Source organism: Callorhinus ursinus, unplaced genomic scaffold, assembly GCF_003265705.2.
Source record: "Callorhinus ursinus isolate GAN/ISIS: 27379988/994484 unplaced genomic scaffold, GSC_fseal_2.0 scaffold8, whole genome shotgun sequence".
Taxonomy (NCBI): Eukaryota; Metazoa; Chordata; class Mammalia; order Carnivora; family Otariidae; genus Callorhinus; species Callorhinus ursinus.
The window spans coordinates 68,761,115-68,785,310 of NW_027397070.1; the positions used below are offsets into that span (position 1 = coordinate 68,761,115).

Genomic DNA, 24,196 nt, shown 5'->3' on the forward strand with positions numbered 1-24,196 from the left:
CCCTCTGCCCCTCCCCCTGCCCGCACTCTCTCTCTCAAATCAATAAATCTTTAAAAAAAAATAAAAACTTTTTTTTAAAGTATTAGGAAGGTAACACATCACCACAAGCAGTCCTCTCTGAAATGTAAGACCCACAGGGAGTGCCTGTTGCTTGCAAGGCATGACTTTATCATTCATTCATTCATCCACTCCATCACTCATTCATTCATAAATTTGTTCAGCAAGCACCACCCGAGCACCAGTGTTGAGCTGGGGCCTGGAGACCTAGAGATGGAGCAGCCCCAGCAGAGGCCTTGCCTGGGTCAGTCCAGCACACAAGCCCCTGAGCTCAGTGTAGAAGCTCTGAGCAGACACCAGGGGCAAGAGTTGGGGGGACCATGTGCTGGGGTTGGGACACTGGAGTTGAGGGAGGCAGATGGGGCAGCGGATGAGAACACCAAGCAGAAAGAACAGCACATACAAAGGCCCAGAAGCACAAAAATTGGCCCGCTCTCTCCCTTTTAAAGAGACCCACTTGGGGTGCTTGGGTGGCTCAGTTCTTAAGCGTCTGCCTTCGGCTCAGGTCATGATCCCAGGGTCCTGAGATCGAGCCCCGCATCAGGCTCCCTGCTCAGCAGGGAGTCTGCTTCTCCTTCTCCCACTCCCCCTGCTTGTGTTCCCTCTTTCCCTCTCTATCAAATAAATAATTAAAAAAAAAAGAGAGACCCACTCAATCAACCACGTGTTCCCTGTCTGCCCCTCACCCCACCCACTTCTCTCCTAGCTCCTCCTACACAACCATAGTACCCAGGGCAGGGGTTCTCATCCCAGGGTCCACAGGGAGAACCCTGGGGAGGGGGAGGCCGGGGGATGGGAGTTTGGGGTTTCGGAAACTGGACAGAAAACACTGACATCCTCATTTTCACGCACCTCTAATATTTGCTTTCCCATCAGGAACAGGGGCTACAAACCTCAGTGACGTCAACTGCACCTGTGACTTTGTCACCAACAGAAATCCAGATAATTTCAAATCATATTGCAACTGAAGCTGAAATCTCTAATTTAATCTCATTTACACTCACCGCTACTTCAAAATGATAAATTGTAGACTTGCAGCTTTGGTCCTATTATGTATGAGTTAATAAATACACTACTACACTGCACATGTGTTTAAGAATTTTATGAATTGCTTTTCTTTTCTTTTTTTTTAAGATTTTATTTATTTATTTGACAGAGAGAGACACAGCGAGAGAGGGAACACAAGCAGGGGAGTGGGAGAGGGAGAAGCAGGCTTCCCGCGGAGCAGGGAGCCTGAAGTAGGGCTCGATCCCAGGACCCCAGGATCATGGCCTGAGCCGAAGGTGGACGCTTAACGACTGAGCCACCCAGGCACCCCTCTTTTCTTTCTTTCTTTTTTTTTTAAAGATTTATTGATTTATTTATTTGAAAGAGAGAATGAGAGACAGAGAGCACGAGAGGGAAGAGGGTCAGAGGGAGAAGCAGACCCCCTGCTGAGCAGGGAGCCCGATGTGGGACTCGATCCCGGGACTCCAGGATCATGACCTGAGCCGAAGGCAGTCGCTTAACCAACTGAGCCACCCAGGCGCCCTTCTTTCTTTTTTTTTTAAGATTTTATTTATTTGACAGAGAGAGAGAGTGAACGAGCACAAGCAGGGGGAGCAGCAGAGGAAGAGCAGAAGCAGGCTCCCCACTGAGCAGGGAACCTGATGCGGGGCTCAATCCCAGGACCCTGGGATCATGACCTGAGCCTAAGGCAGACGCTTAACCAACTGAGCCACCCAGGTGCCCCAAATTGTTTTCTATGTAATTGCTTTCCTCTATTTATTCATTAAAAAATATTGTTTTGGGGGGCACCTCTATTTATTCATTAAAAAATATTGTTTTGGGGGGCACCCGGCTGGTTCAGTCGCAAGAGTGTGTAACTCTTGATATTGATTGGGGGTAAAGATGACTAAAATAAAAAATAAATTAAAAAACCCGAATAAAAATAAAAATATTGTTTTGAGGAGTCCATACTCTTCTCCAGGCGGCCATGGCACGCAAAGGTCAAAGGTGTCTCGTCTAGAGAGAGGACAATCACTTGGGTGGGGTGGGAACTGGCAGGCAGGGCAGGCCCACACTGCCAGGTACAGGACCATCTAAGGACTGGCCACCCAGCCCACAGAGCACAGAGACTCGGCCAGGCCTGGCAGGGCGGGAGGTCCCCAGGAACACCTCTACCCCAGGTCATCCAGCACTGCCCCAAACCTTCAATTGTGAGGATACCGCCATAGTGTACCAGGTTCTGAGCACATCCTCGGAGGCCAGGTGGGAAAGGGGTCTGTCCCCACCACAGCCTGCGAAGGCAGTGGGTAGAACAGGTCTGGGGTGATGCCAAGGGAGGGCACAGAATGCGTATTTCTGTGTTCTCAAGGTAAGATGTATGCAGTAAGAGAAGTGAAAATTTGGGGCCTCTGAGCAGGGACACACAGCTCTACCCATTATATTTTTTTAAAGGTAGGGGGTGGAGTAAGGTCAGGGGCTCAGAGCCAGGCTGCCTGAGTAAAAATCCAGACCCGGTCATTCCTGTGACCTGTGGCCTGCATGCTCCGTGCCTCAGTTTGCTCATCTGTAAAACAAGCTAGTACCTACCTATTCAGGAAAACTATTCTAAGCATTTTTTAAAACTGGAAGGAAATGTTCTAACACATTAACAGTGGGATTCTAGGTGATTTAATTTTGTGGGGTTGTTTTTTTGTGTGTGTTCACTTGTACAGCACCAGCTGTTTTGTCTCCCACTCACTGGACAATTCCGGACTGGCTGGAACTCGTCTATCTTAGGCACCGAGGATGGTGCCCAGGGCCCTGGATGTATCTGTTGACCGAGCAAACAATCAGGAACACCCACTTCAATAGAGAATACTTCTACGCAAAGTGGTTCTGATAAGAGGCAGACAGAGAGAGCCACAGGGGAAAGGGGACCTGGAGCTAAAGGGAAGGGGCATCAGTGGCAGAAGGGTCTGGGGGCGGGGGGGGGCACAGCCATAGCGATCTGCAGGGAAAGAAGCCCCGACATGGAAGCCCAGGGCTGCCACAAGCTCTGTGGGGTATAGCAGCAGGGGGTGGGCAGGAGGTGTGGCCACCGATGAGGGCCCAGAGTGTCTTGCTGCTCTTCTGGACTTGGAGACCACTGGGCTCTCTGGAGCAGGAGAGAGCTTCGGGAAGAGTCCCTACAGAGGCTGGGGCAGTGACCCTGACGGGGGCACATGGTCTGGTTGGAGCTGGTGTGGTCGATGTGATATCTGGAAGGGAAAGCCGGCAGGGAGCTGACCTTCCCACAGAGCAGACTCCAGGCCCAGACGGCCCCCACCCCGGGGGTTCTCATATGCATTTTTAAAAAAGATTTATTTATTTATTTGAGAGAGAACGCGGTGGGAAGAGCAGAGGGAGAGGGAGAACCTCAAGCAGATTCCCCACTGAGCGTGGAGCACGACGCGGGCTTGATCTCACGACCTGAGCTGAAACCAAGAGTCGGATGCTCAACGGACTAAGCCACCCAGGGGCCCTCTCATATGCCTTTAGGGAGCAAAGAGCTCGGGCCTTAGGTAAGCTCAGAACACAGAGAAAGAGGGAACTGCCCAGCTGGTCTGTGAGGCAATCATAACCTTGACACCAAACTCCAATGCAGGAAACGTGAGAAAGCAATGCGCCGGGCCATCTCGTTCTTGAACACAGATGCAAAAATCCTCCCTGAGTAACAAACCGGACCTGGCCATACATGAAAAGGCTCATACAAGCACAGTCATGCCGGCTTTGTCCCAGGAATGCAAGACTGCTTCCGTAAACAGAAAAGTCAGCATTGTCGACTACTTTAGAGAAAAAAGGAGAAGTCACACCATCCTCTCTACGGTTGCAGATGAAATTGGAGATCCATTCATGAGAAGAACCCTTAGCAAAGTAGGAACCGAAGGGACTTCCTTGCTCTGATAAGGGGCAGTTACAAACCCCCATCACATCACAGGCCATGCTGGGGCGTTGAATGCTCTCCGGCAAGCATGGACACACGACAAAGGGGCCCATTGTCGCCACTTCCAGTGCGGGTCAAATGGTACTGGAGGTCCTGGCCAGTGCACTAAGGCAAAGGGAAAAAAAAAAGATATAAAGATTCGAAAGGAAGAAACAAAACTGGCATTATTTAGAGACGATAGAAAAGTCAAAGAATTAACAGATAAGTTACTAGAACACAAGAGCTTAGCAAGGTTGCTGGGAATAAAATATCACTATGCAAAAAAAACCCCTACATCTTTAAAAAATTCTAGCTAAAATTAGAAAATGAAGAACAGCCATTTACAATGACATCAAACATAGGCATCTTTCTTTTTAAAAGATTTTATTTATTTCTTTATTTAGAGAGTGCACACCCCAGTGAGCTGGGTGAGGTAGAGGGAGAATCTGAGGCGGACTCCCAGCTGAGCCTGGAGCCTGCCTCAGGGCTCGATCCCATGACCCCGAGATCATGACCTGAGCTGAAACCAAGAGGGATTCACTCAACTGGTTGAGCTGCCCAGGCGCCCCTCAAACATAGGCATCTTAATAAAACGTGTCCAAGAGATCTCTTTTTTTTTTTTAATTTTATTTATTGAGAGAGAGAGCAAGCATGAGCGGGGGGGAGGGGCAGAGGGAGACGGAGAAGCAGACGCCCTGCCGAGCAGGGAGCCCGATGTGGGGCTCGATCCCAGGACCCCGAGATCATGACCTGAGCCCAAGGCAGACGCTTAACTGACTGAGCCCCCCGGGCGCCCCTCTTCTCTGGGATTTAGTTTCCTCCTTCGTGAAATGGTGGGAATGGTACCTAGGCCCTTGGGATGACGGAAAGGCACCTGGCGCCCAGCCAACAGCCCCTGGAAGCCTCTCTGGGGGAAGAAGGAAGGTTGAATCCCCTTCCCTTGCCCTGTGCCTTTGGGGGATGATGCACCTGAGGCTGATGCAGCCAGTGGGGCTCTGGCCAGCTGCCCAGGTGCACTGAAGACAATGCCCCACAGCTCCAAACCCCCACCGTTCCGCTCTCACGCTTCCCCCGAGCTGCCTGCCTTCTGCTCCCCAGCGCCGTTCTTCTAGCCACTTCAGCTTGCTAAGCACTTACTTGCAAGCCCCGTCCTGAATGGGCTCCAGCTCGGTCCAGCTGTCAGTACCCAGCAGAGCCCCCAGCCAGCTCTGGCCAGGGCTCACCTGAGCAGGTGTCCACTGCACAGCACCTGCTCACACACCTGTTAGGTCTGGGCTGGACCCGGCTTCAATGCAACTGCCGGCCCACCGTCACTCACATCTGTTTGGATCACTACCACTTCCTGCATTTCCTGTGCTCTGGCTGGGCACGGGGTGAGACAGGTGGCCCCTGTCCCAGGGCATTCATGAGCTCCTGGGCAGGTTAGTGACCAAGCTCCCCAGTGAAAGCTGTCCTCCATGAGGACGGCCTCCATAGCCAGATGACTCCACCCACAGAAGTGGGTTAGATGGAACCTGTGCCCTAGTCCTGCTGAGGGGTGCTCCTTGGTCCGCAGTGTCCCCACCCTGGGTCCTCTGGGTCCTGAGCCCCTGGATGCTATTGCAAGTTAGAGATAAAAGCCCATGTAGAAACTAGCAGAAATGGGCCATGTTGTGATTTGGTGGGGGCGGGGGGGAGGCGCTTTTCATAGATACCATAAAATAAGTACTTCAACCCAGAGGGGACCTACCCAAGGACACGGGGAGTTAGTGGCAGAACTCAGGTCTCTGTGGGCCAGTGCTGCCCGCCCCCCTGCTTTGCTCTGTGCTTCCACGCGAAGCCCTGGGCGGAGCACCACCAGACGCAGGGTGGGCGACTGCTCGCACGGTGTCCCCTGCAGCACCACCAGACGCAGGGTGGGCGACTGCTCGCACGGTGTCCCCTGCAGCACCACCAGACGCAGGGTGGGCGACTGCTCGCACGGTGTCCCCTGCAGCATTTCCCTCCACAGCCAGAAGGTAGGGCAGAATCAGGCTCCAAAGGCCGGGTCCGCAGCCACGCAAGCTTTCGTGCCAACACAAGCACAGGCTGCTCAGCCCTCTCTCTCCTACGCTTTGTCCCACTTAACTTGCACAGTCTTTTTTTTTTTTTTTGAAGATTTTATTTATTTGACAGAGAGAGAGAGCACGAGCAGGGGGAGCGGGAGAGGGAGAAGCAGGCTTCCGGCGGAGCAGGGGGCCCGACGCAGGGCTCCATCCCAGGACCCCGGGATCATGACCTGAGCCGAGGGCAGGTGCTTCACTGACTGAGCCACCCAGGCGCCCCATAACTTGCACAGTCTTTACCCCAAACTGTGAGGTCTTGAAGCCCGACACGGGACAGATGCCCACGTGTTGGAACTGTCTGGTAGTGGCCCCGAGAAGTCTCCTCCATGCCGTCTGCCCCACTTACCTCCCTCCCCCGCGTGGACCCAGGCGCTTCCTCACCTCACCTTGATCCTGAGACCATGGCTCCACTCCAGAAAGAGCCTTACTTGTTTTACAACTTTTAAGCTGAGGTAGGTTCCAGCCTCATTCAGTGCTGAGTTCTCTCCCTGAGGTCTGTCTAGAAAGCTGCTCTTAGGACAAAGAGCCACACCCATAACCCTGGTCTTCCCAGGGTTATGTGTCTTGATTCCAGCATAGGTTTGGGTTGTTTGTGGGGTCAGATCCTTGCAAAACCAACCCGCAACTTGGCCTGAGGCTGGGGCCTGGCCAACTTCAAGCAACACCCGCCACCCCCCCCCCCCCCCCCCCCCCCCCCCCCGCGCGCATGTGCAAGGAGTATAGGCGGAATTTAAAGTGGAAAGTTCATTCTGCCCCCTCTCCGACCCCGAGGGCCGAGGGAGTTGGTAATTGGGAAGGCGGAGGCTCCTTGAGGGGCCGGGCGGTGACGCTCAGTCCGGTTCCCAAGGGAGCTAGCGGTTTGCGACCGCTGCAGCCAGAGGTGCTGCTCTTGGAGAGGGGGTCCAGGCGGACTCCAGCTCTTCCTCAGCAAGCCTTGAGTGAGCTCTTTGTAGGGACACCACTAATACGCAATCCCTGCGCTCAAGGGGCGTGCAATCAAACGGGGAGAAACAGCGGGCACCCACGCCTGAACATGGGGAAGGGAGGATGGTCCTTTCGGGCTGCATAACAAAGTACCATAGATGGGGAGGCTTCGGAACAACAGACACTATTTCTTACCGCTCTGGAGGCAGCGAGGAGCGGACGGGCCTCTCGGCTTCTCCCCACACTGTGCCCTCACAGGGCTGAAGGAGTAGAGGCGCTCTCTGGGGTCTCGTTCATAAGTGCACTAACCCCACTCTGGAGGATCCTACCCGCATGACCGCCTCTTCACGCCATCATGTTGGGGATGAGGCTGCAACACGGGACTCCAGTGGGGACACAGACATTGAATCTTTAGCAGGCTCTTTGCAGTGGTGATATTTCCAAAGGACAGCGGCTAGCACCGGGAGTTAGCTTACAGAACCGCCGGCTGGGCTGGAAACATGAACCAGGGACCCAGGAATGGCTGCACCTGCTGAAAGGGGCTCAGGTCACAAGGTGGGGGAAGCAAGAGGCCACCACCGGGGCTGCGGAGCCAAGCGTGTGCAACAGGGGGGAGGCAGGGCAGGAATCAGAAAGCAATGTGGTCGGGCCCCAGGAGGCAGAGGCCCTGACTCAAGTGCACTGTGTGGCTGGCGTGGCGATGCCCAAAGAGCATGTCCCGGGGAAGCCTCGTGCGGACAGGGGCCTCTGCCTTCCCGGAACGCAGCCAGCCCTCGGCACTGGGGAGGGCACAAGGGCCGCTTCCTGCCTTAAGTTCAGCCTATAATGTGCGCGCTGCCCAGGCCTGCACACTCCAAAGCCTACCCTTAACGTCGGCCTCCCAAATTGGGCAACTGATGGCAGGAACAGGATTGTTGCCCAGAACCCCAGTTACCAGAGAGCGTGAGAGCTGGTCTGTACCTCCCTGGTCTCTGCCTTCCCAGAAGTGGCGTGGGGAAGAGGGCGCCCAGCGTGAGGCTGGGAGGAGAGCGGAGTTAAGTGGCCGGGAGACCTGACCCCAAAGGCAGGTGCCTGCTTCCGGTGTGTGCCGGGAGTGGGCGGTGAGGGTGAGCAAGAGGGCCGGAGCTTAGCTTTGCACACACAGACCACAGAGGCTCTGGGACTCCTTCCCAGGCCTGCATTTCTCAGGGTGGTGGCGAGCTTTTCTGCACAAGATCATTGATCCATGGGGAGGAAAATCAATGAAAGCCCGTTGACTGAAAAAAATAACCGGGTGGAATTTTTCTAGGGGAATAAAAAGCTCCAGACCATAAGTCATCCACTGGCTCTATTACTATAACCCAGGAAGCCATGGCAGACAGACAGACAGGCGCGGGACATACACACATGGCCTCTGCATTGGGGGGGGGGTTCCTGTGGGAAGCTGCGCAGGGGAGGTAGACACACGGGGACAGGAAGGGCCAACAGCAGAGGTGGAGAGGGACACAGAGGGAGGGCCGGGCCCAGGGGACAGGGCAGAGCTGCAGAGACAAGTGAGGAGGGGTGGGTCTGTTCCTCCTTCTGGAAGTAAGAACTCTGTTCAGTTCACTGTACCTAGAAAAGGTAACACTGTGCTTCTGGATGCAGCTTCCAGCTCTCTAACCGGCAGGAGCAGCCCTGGTGCGCTTCTCCCAGCGACCCAGCGGTGGGCCGCCAGCCTCCCTCCAGCCCCGGGCCCTCACTCCCTGGCTTGCTCGGGTCCAACAGAGAGGCTTGTCTTCAATTCTTGATCCTCTCGGTGCCTTGCCAAAGGTAACGAGGACTAATGAGGGTGCATACCCCGGCCCTTCCTCTGGTAGAACGGGGATAGAGGCAGAGGCCCCAGCATACACACCAGCAGAGAGCTGCATTGGCACCATAAACACGCCGCCTGGACCGAGGCTGCTCAAGGAGGAGTGCGGGGGGTCAGGGGGCAGCAGTTAAAGGGCCCATGTGTGGAGGCAGAGCCCGGGGAGGAAGGCCTTGCAGAAGGCAAGAAAGGCAGGGAGGGACAAGGCACATCGGGGGGCCCACAGACTGCCTGGAGCCACAGCAAAGCAGGGCCCACCAGAGGCTTTTGAGGGCAGGTCAGTGGCACACGGCTGGCTCAGGCTGGCAGGGGTGGAGAATGCCAGGTCAACCGGGAGGAGGGCAGAAAGGGTGCTTTCAGTGCAACCTCACGCCCGAACACCTGGCCTGGGTATCTCAAGTGATTTGTAACACAAATCAGTTCAAGGGTTTTTTTTTTTTTTTAATGTATTTGAGAGAGTGAGTGTGTGGGGGGGCAGAGGGAGAGAATCTCAAGCGGACTCCCTGCTGAGCAAGGGGCCCAATGAGGGGCTCCATCCCAGGACCCCAAGATCATGACCTGAGCCAAAATCAAGAGTTGGATGCTTAACCCACTGAGCCACACAGGTGCCCCTGGGTTTCTATGACTTGAGTGCCGTGCCCCCCCCAAGTTAGCAAGCTCCGTGGCACCTCTCCACCTGAAGAGGCCTGGGTGAAGCATGCCTGGCACCTGGTCACCCTGCATGTCCCCCTGAAACCCCAGGCACCCCACAGGGTGGGGACCATAGGGAGCCCCGGGTCGCTGGTGAACTGAGCTGTGGCTGTTTTGTCTTCTGTACAGTTTGCTGGGGAAACAGCTGGACAGCCTGGACACAGCTCAGAAGTATGAGGAAGGAGCGCACAGGGCTGGGGCCAGAGTGTGTCTCTCTGGGAATGGCGTCAGGGCTGGAGTCACCACTGTGCCCAGCGAGGGAAGGACAGGAAGGACCCACAGAGGAAGCAGGTGGAGCCCCTGGACACGGCTAATCCTGTGCGGCCATCAGGCTTTCGAGTGGAGAGGGTCCAGGTACCAATTCTCCCTTCTGGCAGAAATGTTACTGTTGGCTGAGTGTTCAAAAGATATGATAGAAAATGAGAAATGATAGGGGGAAAAGCGCAAATTCAATATAGATGATTTGGCTTCCCCAAGGTTTTCTTCATTTGCTACCTTTCTCTCTCTCTCTCTTTTAATTAGGCTCTGGGCCATACGTGGGGTTTGAACTCATGACCCTGAGATTAAGAGTCGCATGCTGTACCGACTGAGCCAGCCAGGTGCCCTGGCTACTTTTCTGATTACAAAATACGTGCTTATTTGCACACCCGTGTGCACGGCAGCATTATTCACAACAGCTACAATGTGGAAGTAGTCCCGAGTGTCCACTGAGGCGTGAACGAACAGGCAAGACGTGGTGTGTACGGACGGTGAGCTGTTTCACCTCAGGAAGGGAATTCTGAGACCTGCTCCCACATGCAGGAACCGGGAGGACATTTGTTAAGTGAGATAAGGTGGTCACAAAGGGACAAATGCCACATGTTGCACTGACAGGTGGGAGGTACCTGCAATAGTCACATTCCCGGAGGCGGAAAGTGAACGGTGGGTGCCAGGACTGCTGGACGGGGAAGGGGGCTTACTGTTGAATGGTAAGATGATGCGTACTGGAGATGGTGGTGGCTGCACGATGGGGAATGTGCTTAGTGCCACTGCACTGTGCGCTTCAACACAGCGCAGGTGCGGGGCGCCTGGGAGCTCAGTCGGTGAAGCATCCGGCTCTTGATCTCAGCTCAGGTTTTGATCTCAGGGTTGTGAGTTCAAGCCCCACATCAGGCTCCACGCTGGGCGTGAGCCTACTTAAAAAAAAAATGGCCAAGATGGTAAATTTTATGCTTTGTCCTTTACGGCAAAAAAAAAAAAAAAAAAAAAACAGGAAAAAAACCCCATATGTGAAAAGTACACACACGTGTAAAAAAAAGAAAGCAACTGCCCAGAATCCCAGTTCCCAGAAGCAAACCATTGTTTTGACATACTCACCTCCCCATTTTTTCTCTACCTTTTCCCCAAAAAAGTTCGGATTACACTATATACCCCAATGATCTACATTTCTGATTATTTTATCAGCAGTTCTTTACATTATTAAAACCACATGCATACAAAAATCCGTGGCTTTATAATATTTCACAGGGATGGACCATCAGATTGCCAAGAGAAAACACTTCAACCGCACAGAAGAGAGACTCCCCCTCTGATGTGCCATCCCCTCCATTCCACTCGCCTCCCTGTTCCCAGAAGGGACGACTGACAGTCTGACCTGCTCCAGTGTGTCAGGAATGGGTGGGTCCGTGCAATGGCTCGCACAAGCCTAGTGGTACCAGTGGGTTTCCAGCCCACGGTGCTGGACTGACGCCCCGAACTCTCTGTCTTTTCCTCACAGTCCTAAAATGGCTGCCACAGCCCGAGCCATCATGCTGGTTTGGGGGCAGGAAGGAGGGAGAGGGGCTGTCTTCTCTTGAGGCTTTATCTTTTCGTTAGGGAAGCAAAGCCACTGCAATAATACACACTCTCCCTAACACTTCATTGGCCAGAACTGGGTCACATTCCCTCTGACTCCTTCTCAGAACACTCACTGGCTAAAGGAAATAAGATGGCCCTGGATGTTTAGCCAAGCACCATTCATCTGCTGAGCAAAGGCAGGTTCCTCAGCCCCTCCTTAGGGGATCAGATTTCTCCCTGCTCCCTGACATGGACAAACTGGAGTTCTGTAGGGACGGAGCACTGGGTGCTGAGGGCCACTGTCAGCCAGCAACAAAGTGGACGCCTCAGGGGCCCTCACACATCCTGCTCCACACACACACACACACACACACACACACACACACACACACACACACACACACGTGTGCATGGGACACACAGTAACACATTCAGCCATTCCTCCAAGTTGTTTCTAGAAGACCTTTCTGCCGTGGAACCCCAGTTTACATGAGGGCCACCTGAAAGCTGGCTGCTGGTGCCGGGCTGGTCGGGGAGTACCCGGCATGAGTCAAGCCACTTCCCCATCTCCATGTTTGTGCGACAGATCCCAGTGTCTACTGGGATAAAGATTTAATTACACGTTACATTTTGTTATGTGACAGGTAAGTTGCTACATTTGGTTCCTATAAAAACGGTTTGTACAGAGGATGGGGAGATGGGAGTTAAAAGCCAGTGTATGAAAAGCAACCAGCAAGCTGGTTTGCAACCCAGAACAGCAGAGGAGGGGAAGTCAGATAAACTCGGACACTGCAAGCTCGCTCCTGGCCATGGCCACCTGCCTGGCCTACAGCCGGAAGTGGACTGCTTCTATTCTCTCAATGAGTGGGCTTTGCATCTAGAATTCAGTGGTTTGGGGGGGAAAGGGGGTGAGCGGTGTCCAAGGGAAATCACTACTTAACAGCTATGAGAAGTACGTGTGAGCAGGTCTATAAAACACTTCTAGCTGCCGGGGACGCCAACAGCATTGTTGACCTGCTAACCGCTGGATTAATACATCAATCAATACAGCATTTATTTCCACAGGAAATGGTCCTTTTATGTGGACCCTCTCTTTGTTCTTGTGGTTGTGACAGGACCTGACTTGTAATACCACTCTCTTCAAAAGGGCTGGATGAGGGGCACCGGCCAGCTCAGTTGGTGGAGCGTGTGACTCTTGATATCGGGGTCGTGAGTGTGAGCCCAACATTGGGAGGAGAATTTACTTAAATAAATAAAAACTTAAAAAAAAATAAAAGGGCTGATGAAAGACTGGGTCAGCTTCCTCTGAGCAGGTCAAAATAAGATTATCTTTCCAAAGCACAGTCTACTTAAAGAATTTCCTTTTTGAATATGCTTTTGAGAAATAATTAGAAATAACACATCACTTTCTTGTAGCTTGTGGCAAACGAGAGTCTTTCCTTTCTTCACATTATAAACTAATTTCAAGACTGATGATTTTTCACTGTTTGAAAAGAATTTTCTAGAATTCTGTCTAATTTCCAGGCACTTGTTTATTTGCTTGCAAATGTGGACATTCACATTATGCAAAAAATCTTAGGGGCAAGTAAGCTAGAATTCCGAGTTCTCAGAGGGTTTGATTCCTTTAAGACTCAGACAACAGTTTAATCCAGCGAAGAAGCATTCTTCCTTCCTCCCAACACCCATCACAGTAAACAGCCCTTCACTTAACACTTGGGATGTTCCAGGCCCTGAGTGCTCGGAAGCACCGAGCACTGCAAAACTGAAGAAACATCCCTGCCTTCCAGAAGACTTCAACCCAGGAACTGTCTACAGGTAATTAAAAGACCGCTAAGTGCGTTGTCAGCTGGGAATACCACCTGCTCTGACAGTTATTTCTTTCTTTTTTTTTTCCCCTGGGAGTTCTTTATTTTTTTTTTTTTTTTAAGATTTTATTTATTTATTTGAGAGAGAGAGAATGAGAGATAGAGAGCATGAGAGGGAGGAGGGTCAGAGGGAGAAGCAGACTCCCTGCCGGGCAGGGAGCCCGATGCGGGACTCGATCCCGGGACTCCAGGATCATGACCTGAGCCGAAGGCAGTCGCTGAACCAACTGAGCCACCCAGGCGCCCCTCCCTGGGAGTTATTTCTAACTGGAGGATCTGGGCATGCCTTGAGGCAGAATCTGAACTGGGCGGAGACGCTGGTAGACCTGAGGAAGGCATTCCTTAATGGAGGGAGAACTAGCAAAGGCGGGGAAACCAGTGAGGAAAACTTTGTGAGGTTCCATGCTGGGGGTGGGGGCAGGATGGGGCAGCAGGGGACAGGGAAACCAGTACGGAGGAGGAGGAAATGTATTTAGCACCTCCTACAGCCAGGAGCTCTGCGCATATGATTCCATTCTAACTCTGCAACAACCTTGAAAATCAATATTCCTGTTTTACAGATAAAGAAACTGACCACAGACATTAAGAAACTCATCTAAGATCACTAAGTTAATAAATGGTGAAAACAGGGGCGCCTGGGTGGCTCAGTTGTTAAGCATCTGCCTTCGGCTCAGGCCATGATCCCAGGGTCCTGGGATCCAGCCCCACATCGGGCTCCCTGCTCAGCGGGAAGCCTGCTTCTCCCTCTGCCACTCTCCCTGCTTGCGTTCCCTCTCTCACTGTGTCTCTCTCTGTCAAATAAATAAATAAAATATTTAAAAATAAATAAATAAAAATAAATGGTGAAACAAATATTCAAATCCAGACCTCTTTTTTTTTTTTTTTTTGCAATGCCATGCTACCTTAAAACCCAGCTAAGGTTCTGGACTTGATTCCACATGCAGGAGGATGGGGCGGGGGACAACAAGGTAGCAGCATCACCAGGTACGTCTGCTCAGACAGGCCCACCATGTGTCCTGCACTGGGCTGGCCCTGATTCCCTCCAGGAACAAGAGGCAAGCCACACACCGTCCCGGCCCTCAGAGAATGTCCGATTCTGTGGGAAAGCAGAGCTGGTAACAGCCACTTTCATTATAATATGGGAACAATGGTAACTATGGAAATACCCTCCCAAAGAAAGCTTCCCAGAGATGTCACCTGAGCAGCTTTGGAAGACGAGTGAAGTTGGAGGAGGTAGGAAAGGACGTTTTGGGCAGAGGAAAAGGAACAGTCTGGAAACGAGGTTTGAGCGAGCACGATGCACATGCCCGCAGGTGGTGTGAAGGCTAGAAAAAGAGGCTGCAGGGTCAGGAACGCCTTGCGAGGAGGTGGTCGGTCCCAAGGCTCCCGGAGCCCCTGAGAAGTTTGCAGCAGGGGAGCGATGTGCGCCCATCTGCAGGTTAGAAGGGGGACTGGCAGTGGGTGGAGCGGCTGGTTGGCTAACGCGTAGGTGACAGAGCCACAGCCTACTCGAGGACGGCAGGAGCGGGAATAGAGCAAAGTTGGTTTTGAAAAATATCTACATCAACTCGTTAGGAGCTGGTGGCTACACTACACATGGGAGATGTGGGGAGAGAGGAGTCCAAGATGAATTCCCAAATTCGGGCCTGAGCAAGGGGTGTGCTGGCGAGAGGAAAGTGCCAGAGGGTAGGGCTGGCGCAGACGGAGACACGGGGCAGCAGGCAGGGTGTCCCAGGGGCCACGGGCCACGGAGTCTGGAACAGTGGGGTGACAGCGCTCTGGGGTGAATCCAGGAGAGACGCGGGAGCTGAGAACGGCCAGCACGCAGGGGTCGGCGCGCGGGGGGCTATCGGGAGCCACACGTGGGGGTCTGGTGACCCAGGGGAGCACACGGAACCAGGAGAGTGGCAGGAGGAAGAGAAGTCAAGAGCGAGAAGATGGAGACCAAGCAAAGGGCGAGAACGGCCACCGTGGGGGGTTCCAGGGACGCAGCAGTCGCTGGTGCCAGGGCCAAGAGCAGGTGAGGGAGCGAGGTCAGCAAGCCTTCCTCCGTTTGACCGGCGATGGGACGGCCAGTAGACTGCCGGGAGCCATGGACCAAGCCAAGGCTGGAAAGACAGATGGGCTCGGGACGCCTAGCCGGGAGCAGGAGGAGAGAGGCAATGGCTAGAGAGAGCCTCGTTTTTATTTGTTGATTTATTTCAAAATATTTTATTTATTTATTTGACAGAGACACGGCGAGAGAGGGAACACAAGCAGGGGGAGTGGGAGAGGGAGAAGCAGGCCTCCCGCTGAGCAGGGAGCCCGATGCGGAGCTCGATCCCAGGACCCTGGGACCAAGGTCTGAGCCGAAGGCAGATGCTGAACGACTGAGCCACCCAGGCGCCCTGAGAAAGCTTCGTTTTTAAAGACCAGGAGAGATGTAATCCAATGAGAAGAGTCCGGAGTGAAGACAAGCGGTGGCAGAGGGGCCTGGGGGCGCGGGAGAAGGGAGCAGAGCGCAGGTGGAGCATGGGGCTCGGCCAGCAGCGCTGCAGGGTCGAAGGGTGGAGGGGGCCGGCCTGCAGGGGAGGCGGCTGGCACCTAGACAAACCAATCTGGATCCCTCCAATTTTCCTCAAGTAGGAGGCTATGGGGGGGAGGATGGACACAAGCACATTTTTAAGGACTGAATTTAGAGAATTTGCTGAACACAGTGATGGAGGGAGGTGGAGTTAGGACAGGCAAGAAGAGCTGTCAAGTGACATTAAATGCACAGCCGAGGCCGGGCACCGTAAGTTACGGCAAAAGTCTACCTACGTGAGTGGCGTTTCCTCCAGCGGGCCCCAGGATTCCAGAAGTATAGAGACAAAAGTGGGTTGGTCCAAGGGTTGAAGTTTTATCAGACAGAAGCAGGACAGGATGCTGAAGATGCCGGTGATTAACCACAGATTCCCAGTCTGGGAAAGAAAGGAGGGATCAGAAAACAGAAGGTCTGAGGCTGAAGTAAAGGGTCAACGGGAGAAAGGGGGGGAGTTGGAAAGGACAGGGCATTGGGGGTTTGAGATTCCAGACGTGGTGCTGCTCTTTGGCACGACAAGGGTCGGGATACGGCAGCTGAAGGGGGCGGGGGGGAATGAGGTAATGGAATTGGAGAGACCAAAATACAGACCCGAGGGCCGGTGACTCAAGTCAGCTAACGGCTGGTGTGGCTCGGGTTCGAGAGGACGAGTACAGATGAAGCGCCAGGTCATCAATGAACACAGGAGCAGGTGAGGAGATCGTAGAGAGCAGTGTCTGGAACGGCATTAGCCTCATACCATGTCGGGGCGAGCACTAACTTTGGAAGGATTTGGTCATCAACTAGGAAAAGATGCAGGCAATCCATGACTGCGTTCTTGCCACGAGGACAATGCCATTTGAACAGAACAGTGCAAGGACACTCCCAACCCACTCCTCGGGTAGTAGTAGGATGGCACGGTGTAGAGAGGATAGTCCTTCTGGCCTACCCCCATCCATTAAATCCCAAGTTCAAAACTGTTTGTGACCAAAGGGAGGAAAGAACCATGCACCAAAGTGTGCCAAGGAAGTCAGGTGGTTAACTCTGTACGAGAATGGGGTTCACTGGCACACGGAGGAGAGACCAACAGCCTCTCTTCCCTGACCCCACCTTAGGTTGCTGTTTCTGTGGCAACTGCTGAACCCCACCATCACAACACCCCCGCTAAGTCCCCTCGGGTTTACCACCCCTCCCCCCCACCAGGCAAGCACCTGTGTCACAAGAAAAGTGAGCAGTAAGATACCCGCAGCTGGATCGCAGTATAGACCCTTCCAAAAGGAGCTCCAATGTGGAGAAACAGTTCTGACTGACTCGGAAAAAACAAAAGCAAGCTGTTTATTCTACTTTTAATAGACAATGATCCATCTAGCTCACAGAGATTAAAATACTTACCACAGATATGGCAAATCTCTTAAAAAAAAAAAAAGTCTGGCTAGTGTGTGATTTTTCATCTACTTTAAGAAACCAAGGGAGCCCTGGGTCCTGTCTATAAGCCTCAGCCATAAAGCCAGCTGTGCCTGAATGCAAAGCACAAGCCCGCGAAGTCCGACAAGTGGCAGGAGCTGGCTCAATCTAGGAAGGACAAGGAGAGGAAGAAAATATAACTGGTCTTGAAGAGCACAAGCACCCTACACACCCAAGCTGGGCATGTTACTCACCATGACCATGCGCTCCCGTAATGCCCGAAGACTGGCATTATTAGGCCTGTTCATAGCTCAGGAAAAGGAGGGTTTAAAGGTTACGAGCCTTTGCTGATGTTACACGGATAATAAACAGCACCATGGGGACCCAGACCCAAGCTTTGGTGACCCGTCTGCCCTTCCCACCCATGGGTTTTGCATTTGGTCTATCTTGCAAGGCCTGGAATTCCAGAACGATTTCCGCTCTTAATCCCCAAGTTCAAGTGTGAATTCCGAATGGGGAATGGCTTATAAAAAACAACAAAAGAGGACGTGCTGTTAGGAACCAAGTATGAGTGAGAAAACTGTGGCCAACCCCAATAGCACTTCCAGTGGATGAATCTGTTAATTTGAATTTCCAAGGCTAAAAATGAGGGTTATGGGCTTGCCCCAATATTTACAAATTTGTCACCTGATTTATTTTATCTACTCCTTCGTCACATAGAAATGAACATAAAAGACAGAAAGGCTGGTGTGCAGCCAAGTGCTGGGCAAGGCACTTTCTGGTTCCTTCAGCCTGTGAGTCCCAGCCGAGCTGTCCCTTACTCAGGAAGGCCTTTACCTGACAGCGTCACCACCTCCCCTCTTCTTCCTAGGACTTCACAAAACCAGAATCATGGCACAGATCTGTGAGCCACCTGTTCATGACCTATCCTCTCCAGATCGCAGGCTCCATGAACACAAGCGTGTCATCCTGCTCACGGCTGTGTCCTCGGGGCACTCGGCAAGGGGAATGACCAGCCAGACTCACCGAACTCCCCAGGTCACTCCTGTTTACAGAGAAAACCCACCAGGGAGGCTGGTAACCGCCCCCCCCCCCCACTCTCAGCAAGGCCCACCTAACTCCCTAGTTCTTGTAAGCTGTTCCGTTCCACCACATTAACCTGCCTCATGCACCCAAATGCAGCGCCTATGCTGTGAAACAGCATGGCTGTGAAAGTTACCAAGGACTGAGAGAGAAATGCCTCCTCATTCTGTTCAGGTGCATACACTGCATGTGCCTGGCTGGGCAGGTGGGAGGAGTAACTGCAATGCAAAGAAGTCGATTTAGCCTCTCTTCGAAGGGCCATTCGACCAGCAAAGTAGAGAACAGCTAGGCTAATTTATTACTGAAGACTACAACTCTCCTTAAGAGTTACGGGTAGTAAGCAGATCCATTCACTGAAATAGCCCACTTGACCTCAGGAAGAGAATTTGCCCAAGATCTTATAAGAGGACATAAAATGTTACACAACTGTTAGCTTAAGAAACACGTCCTTAGGGTATCTTACCACTACAAGAAACTCCAAATCTAACATATGCATCATGGAGAGAGAAGCATCCTTTTAATAGCCCAGAGTTCACAGATCCCACAACCGAAAAGGACTATAGTTTAGATAATTAAGACAACAGGTACACACCTATAGTATTTCATTTGACCTGTATTAATACAAACTAGGCATAACTAATTTAGATGCACAAGCAGGAAATTTCAACCTGATTTTCCCAAAGATTTTATTGGAAACTCAGCATGGACATAAATTGGAACAGCATTCAAGCTCCCCCCACCCCACCCCAAAATGCAGATTCTAGCTCTACCAGACCAGGCAACTTGACCTTGTGACTTTGAGCGGTTCCCTCAGCTGCTTTCCCTGGGGGCAAAATGCAAAAAAAATGCCCACAGCTCTAACATTCTTCATCCTGCCACTCAAGCAGAAAGCACTAACTTCCTACGGGAGGTAACCTTGCAAGGAATAAACATTAGAACTAACCAAAAGCAATTTCACAAAGAAGCTACATTCATTTGTGGTAAGGGAAATTATTCAGTGTCATGAGGTCATTACCTAAATCATTCCCAATCTGTCAGAGATACACATAAGGTACAATGAGATTTAACAGCTAGCCTCCTTGTAATCCATAAATAAGACATCGCCTGAAAAGGGGAGAAATACCAGCATCTTCTAACTCACATCCTTTATTCTTCCGCTCACTCCTGAACTTCGCCCTCTCCACGTGTCCCTAAACCACGCACTCTTTAAAGCTGAGTTTGAGCATTTAATGGAGGTTTCGGGAAAGAAACCACTAGGAAAATGAGGGAGGCAGGAGACTTCAAGAGTTGCGGCTAACAGTCCGCATCTTTGTCCTGCTGCTGTCCTGATCAGGCGGCCAAGGGGCACATTCCGTGCAGGGTATCTGTCACCACATCTCCTCAGCCATTACTGAGCTCGGACTTCTCTCCTGCTCTGAGAAAACTTTGCATGACTTTTAGGATTCTTCCGATATTCTAGTTTTTTCCGCAGTTGTTGACATTCATCTCTGTGGTAGCCTGGAAGCCTTGTTCAAAGTCAGAGCCTTTGAGACACCTGAAATGGTCAAACACTATCACACACAACTCCTGTCATGTTACTTTCAACTTCATTTTCTGATGAATCAAAAAAAGCAAACAATCATTCCATGTGCAAGGCACTCAGCTGTAGATGGACACAGCCATGATCTTTGCCCTCCTAGTTAGAAGAGTAAAAGCACCCAAATGCTGGTGTAAGAAATACCAGCTTAAATAAATGTTAATTGTTTGTCCTATTGTTAAAAAGGGACTCCAGACATTCAGAGGGAACGCTCATTGGCTGAATTCATTCTGCCCAAACCGAGGAGTAAAAGCAGTAAAATTATCCCTACTTTTAGAGTCCCAAGGCTCTGAAGTGGCAATTTAACCTGTCTTTTTAAATTGATTTTCACCTTTAGTACCAAGTGCAAGCAGGCTAGAGCCAATGCAGTGCACCATCTTTGCACATCTAGTCATATGATCCTTCACAGCTAAAGAGCTGAAGGTAAGAATACCTCCCACCACAGAAAACCCAAGGCCAATGTTAACAGCTCACCTGCTCTGGGGCAAGTTTTGTTGTTGTTTTAGGGAGAGGGAGCGTGTGAGTAGGGGTGGCAAAGGAGGGGAGACGGAGAGAAAGAATCTCAAGCAAGCAAGCCCAGCAAAGAACCCGACTTGGGGCTCAATCTCATGACCCTCAGATCACCACTTGAGCCCAAAATCAAGAGTGGGTGGCTTAACTGACTGAGCCACCCAGGCACCCCTGCTCTGGGGCAAGTTTTAAAAAGCTATTCCTGGAGGGGTGCCTGGGTGGCTGTCGATTAAATGCTTGACTCTTGGTTTCCGCTCAGTGGTGATCTCAGGGTTGGGGGGATGGAGCGTGGAGGGGCCTGCTTGAGATTCTCTCTTCCTCAGCCCCTCCCTGCCCCATACTTGCTCCCTCTCTCTAAAATAAATCCTTTAAAGCTATTCCTGGAGGGCGCCTGGGTGGCTCAGTCGTTAAGCGTCTGCCTTCAGCTCAGGTCATGATCTCAGGGTCCTGGGATCGAGCCCCCCCCCCCACCCCGCATCGGGCTCCCTGCTCTGCGGGAAGCCTGCTTCTCCTTCTCCCACTCCCCCTGCTTGTGTCCCTTCTCTCGCTTTGTCTCTCTTTGTCAAATAAATAAATAAAATCTTAAAAAAAAAAAAAAGCTATTCGTGGAGCAGGTGCTGGGACAGCACTTAGGGACATCTTAATGCTGTGTCACACCTGCCACCCTTCCCAAGTTTTAAACCCTTCCCAGCTTTCTCCACTTGATGGTGAACCTCTACAGATCTACCACTTAGAAGCTAGGCTACCTAAGCAGGTACTCCCCCACCATTTCTCTGGTATCTGTGGGTAAGTATCAACTACTTAGACATTTTCCCGCCAAGTACTGGAGAGTGGGGAAAGTGAAATTAAGCCACATAAAAAAAATTTCTCCCACAACTGGTTTTCACTTGTGAAATATTTATGCACAATTTATAAGCTATGAAGCCAGAAATGACTTATTTCAACAGATTTGACTTTGCCAAACTGTGTGGGTGCAGCACTCCAAGGGGAATTACTCAGGTTTTGAAACTCAAATTCAAAGACAAAATGATCTAATTTTTCACTCCTTACACTAAAATTCTCAAAAGTCAAGTTAAACGGCATTTAGAAATAACTAAACTGATCAAGTCACTTTTTAATCAGAATGCATCACCTTTTCTCTAACATGTTATGAAAGACACCTGCTTGTTTAGCAAGTTCGACCCAAGATTAACGGATCACAGTCCAGGATAATCATGGGCTTCAACTGCAGGAACACTCTTCCAAGAGCTCAAGGAATTCACAAAGCGTTAAACTGGCCAAACGAGTACAACAGAGATAACGCCTTCCCAGAATTTCAGTTTTCCAAGATTTTCTTAAAAACCAGGGAGTCTTTATTTTTATTGCTTTAAACCAACTGTCAGGGGGACCAAAAAGCTGAGTAAGGTCAAATCACTTCGCGGCAACATAGCTAGCTATTCAGATTCAGGAAGGCTTAACTTGCCGTCAATTCGTGCCCAGAAAAATCCAGGCTCTGTTGCAGGGCAGGTATAATGGAGAACACAGCGGGTAAACCATGGAGCTCTCAAGGATGAGACCAATGCAAAGCCTGGTGGGCACAAGGAGGAGTGTCTACGAAAGTGAGAAATAGGTGAAGACGGTGGTCAAGGGAAACACTGATTGGCTAGAGAGCGAAGAAAGAGAAGCTCCGAAGGAAAGCTTCTAGAAAGCCATAATGAGCCGAGCCACACGACGAGCGGCAAGGGCCCCGTAGTTCCAAGCTCTACAGGGAAGCGGGCACCCAACGGCCCCGTCTCGGGTTTCCGCGGGTCACAAAAGGATAACGGACATCCTCCCAACGGTGGACCTGGGGGCTCCGCGCGCCGCTTCCGCTCGGCCGCCCCGCCCCGGCCGCCCGGCGCGGCCCACCTGAACTCGGTCCCCGGGCCCGCAGCGGCGCGGGGACGGGCGCTCGCGGCGCGATGCGGGCCCGCGGCGGCCCGCGGACATGCTCCTCTGCGGCCCGCCCGCCTTTGTTCGCCTGGCCTTCCACACTCACCGCCGCCATCGCCCGCCTGGAGCCAGGCGCCACGAGCAAACGCCGCCCGACGCGAAAAAGGAAGCACAGGCGTTTCTCGTCAAAGCAGACTTTATTGGGCGCCCGGGCCGCCCCGCGCGCGCCGCCCGCTCCCCCGCGCGGCCCCCGGGCCGATCGCCGGCCGAGACCCCGCGCGCGGCCGGCCCCGCCCTGCCCCGCAGGACCTCTCCCCCGCGGCGCCGGGGGCCGCGCACCGCTCACCGGCTCCCGAGGCGGCGGCTGCAGCGGCGACGCCCCGCTCCCGAGTGTGCCCCGGGCCCGGGGCGGCGGATTTCGCTGCTGTGGCACCGCGGAGGGCGGGAGCCACGCGACTCGCGGCGGCGGCGGCGGCGGCGGCGGCGGCGGCGGCTGCGCGCTGACGTCACGCGCCGCGGCCAGCCAGCGCGCGCGGGGGCCGCCCCGTCGACCCCAATCCGGGAGGAGCCCGGGTGAGTGGGCGGGGTCGCGGTGGCGAACGGGCAGATCGATTGGCAGAGGGGGAGGAGCGAGAGGGCCAGCGGGCGAGTGGGAGCGAGGCGGGGCGGGCCGAGGCCAGCGCGGAAGTCTCGCGAGGCCGAGCCTGAGCGGAGTGTGGCGGCGGCGGCGGCGGCGAGATCTGGGCTCGGGGTGAGGAGTTGGTATTTGTGTGGAAGGAGGCGGAGGCGCAGGAGGAAGGGGGAAGCGGAGCGCCGGCCCGGAGGGCGGGAGGAGGCGCGGCCAGAGCGGGTGGCCAAGGCGCGGCGAGGCGGGGCGCCGGGGCGAGCAGCGGCCGAGCGAGCGCGGGGCGCACCGAGGCGAGGAGGCGGGGAAGCCCGCCGCCGCCGCCGCCGCGCCCGCCCCTTCCCCCCGCCGCCCGCCCCCTCTCCCCCCGCCCGCCCGCCGCCTTCCTCCCTCTGCCTTCCTTCCCCACGGCCGGCCGCCTCCTCGCCCGCCCGCCCGTAGCCCCGGAGCCGAGGCCGCCGCGGCCGTGGCGGCGGAACCCTCAGCCATGGCCTCGGGCGACACCCTCTACATCGCCACGGACGGCTCGGAGATGCCGGCCGAGATCGTGGAGCTGCACGAGATCGAGGTGGAGACCATCCCGGTGGAGACCATCGAGACCACGGTGGTGGGCGAGGAGGAGGAGGAGGACGACGACGACGAGGACGGCGGCGGCGGCGACCACGGCGGCGGGGGCGGCCACGGGCACGCGGGCCACCACCACCACCACCACCACCACCACCCGCCCATGATCGCGCTGCAGCCGCTCGTCACCGACGACCCGACCCAGGTGCACCACCACCAGGAGGTGATCCTGGTGCAGACGCGCGAGGAGGTGGTGGGCGGCGACGACTCGGACGGGCTGCGCGCCGAGGACGGCTTCGAGGACCAGATCCTCATCCCGGTGCCCGCGCCGGCCGGCGGCGACGACGACTACATCGAGCAGACGCTGGTCACCGTGGCGGCGGCCGGCAAGAGCGGCGGCGGCGGCTCGTCGTCGTCGGGCGGCGGCCGCGTCAAGAAGGGCGGCGGCAAGAAGAGCGGCAAGAAGGGCTACCTCGGCGGCGGGGCCGGGGCGGCGGGCGGCGCGGACGCGGGCAACAAGAAGTGGGAGCAGAAGCAGGTGCAGATCAAGACCCTGGAGGGCGAGTTCTCGGTCACCATGTGGTCCTCAGGTGAGCGCCGGCGCGCGCCGGCCCCCGGGATGTTTTTGTTTTGAAGGGAAGCCATGTTTTATGTGTGTGATGGGCGCCGCCATCTTCTTCGCAGGGCAAGTATGGCGGCCCCAAAAGATGGCGGGCCGCGGCGGGGGCGGCGGGCGGCGGGCCGGCGGGCCGAAGATGGCGGCGGGAGGCGCGGCGCCGCCCGCTAGGCCGCA

General features: G+C 53.8%; 2 protein-coding genes across 6 annotated transcripts in view; one reads left to right on the forward strand and one right to left on the reverse strand.

The window, feature by feature from the left end:
- Positions 1 to 3,457: 3,457 nt before the first annotated feature.
- On the reverse strand, positions 3,458 to 23,328 carry LOC141373311 (uncharacterized). Of its 4 annotated transcripts, none has more exons than XM_073895877.1 (3): positions 22,321 to 23,328; positions 15,991 to 16,130; positions 3,458 to 4,111 (listed from the first exon to the last, which is right to left on the reverse strand). In XM_073895877.1, the coding sequence occupies exons 1-3, from the start codon at positions 23,326 to 23,328 to the stop codon at positions 4,081 to 4,083; spliced, it is 1,179 nt and encodes a 392-aa protein (XP_073751978.1). In that variant the 3' UTR covers positions 3,458 to 4,080. The 4 variants fall into 4 exon arrangements, with proteins under 4 accessions (XP_073751978.1, XP_073751976.1, XP_073751977.1 ...); XM_073895875.1 differs by lacking the exon at positions 3,458 to 4,111 and adding an exon at positions 14,072 to 14,287; XM_073895876.1 differs by lacking the exon at positions 3,458 to 4,111 and adding an exon at positions 15,513 to 15,820.
- Positions 23,327 to 24,196, forward strand: part of YY1 (YY1 transcription factor) — a 29,072-nt gene continuing 28,202 nt past the window's right edge. For both annotated transcript variants that reach the window (XM_025869373.2, XM_073895879.1), the window contains exon 1: positions 23,327 to 23,993. In XM_025869373.2, the coding sequence (XP_025725158.1) occupies positions 23,327 to 23,993 (667 nt within the window). The remainder of the gene's footprint in view (positions 23,994 to 24,196) is intronic.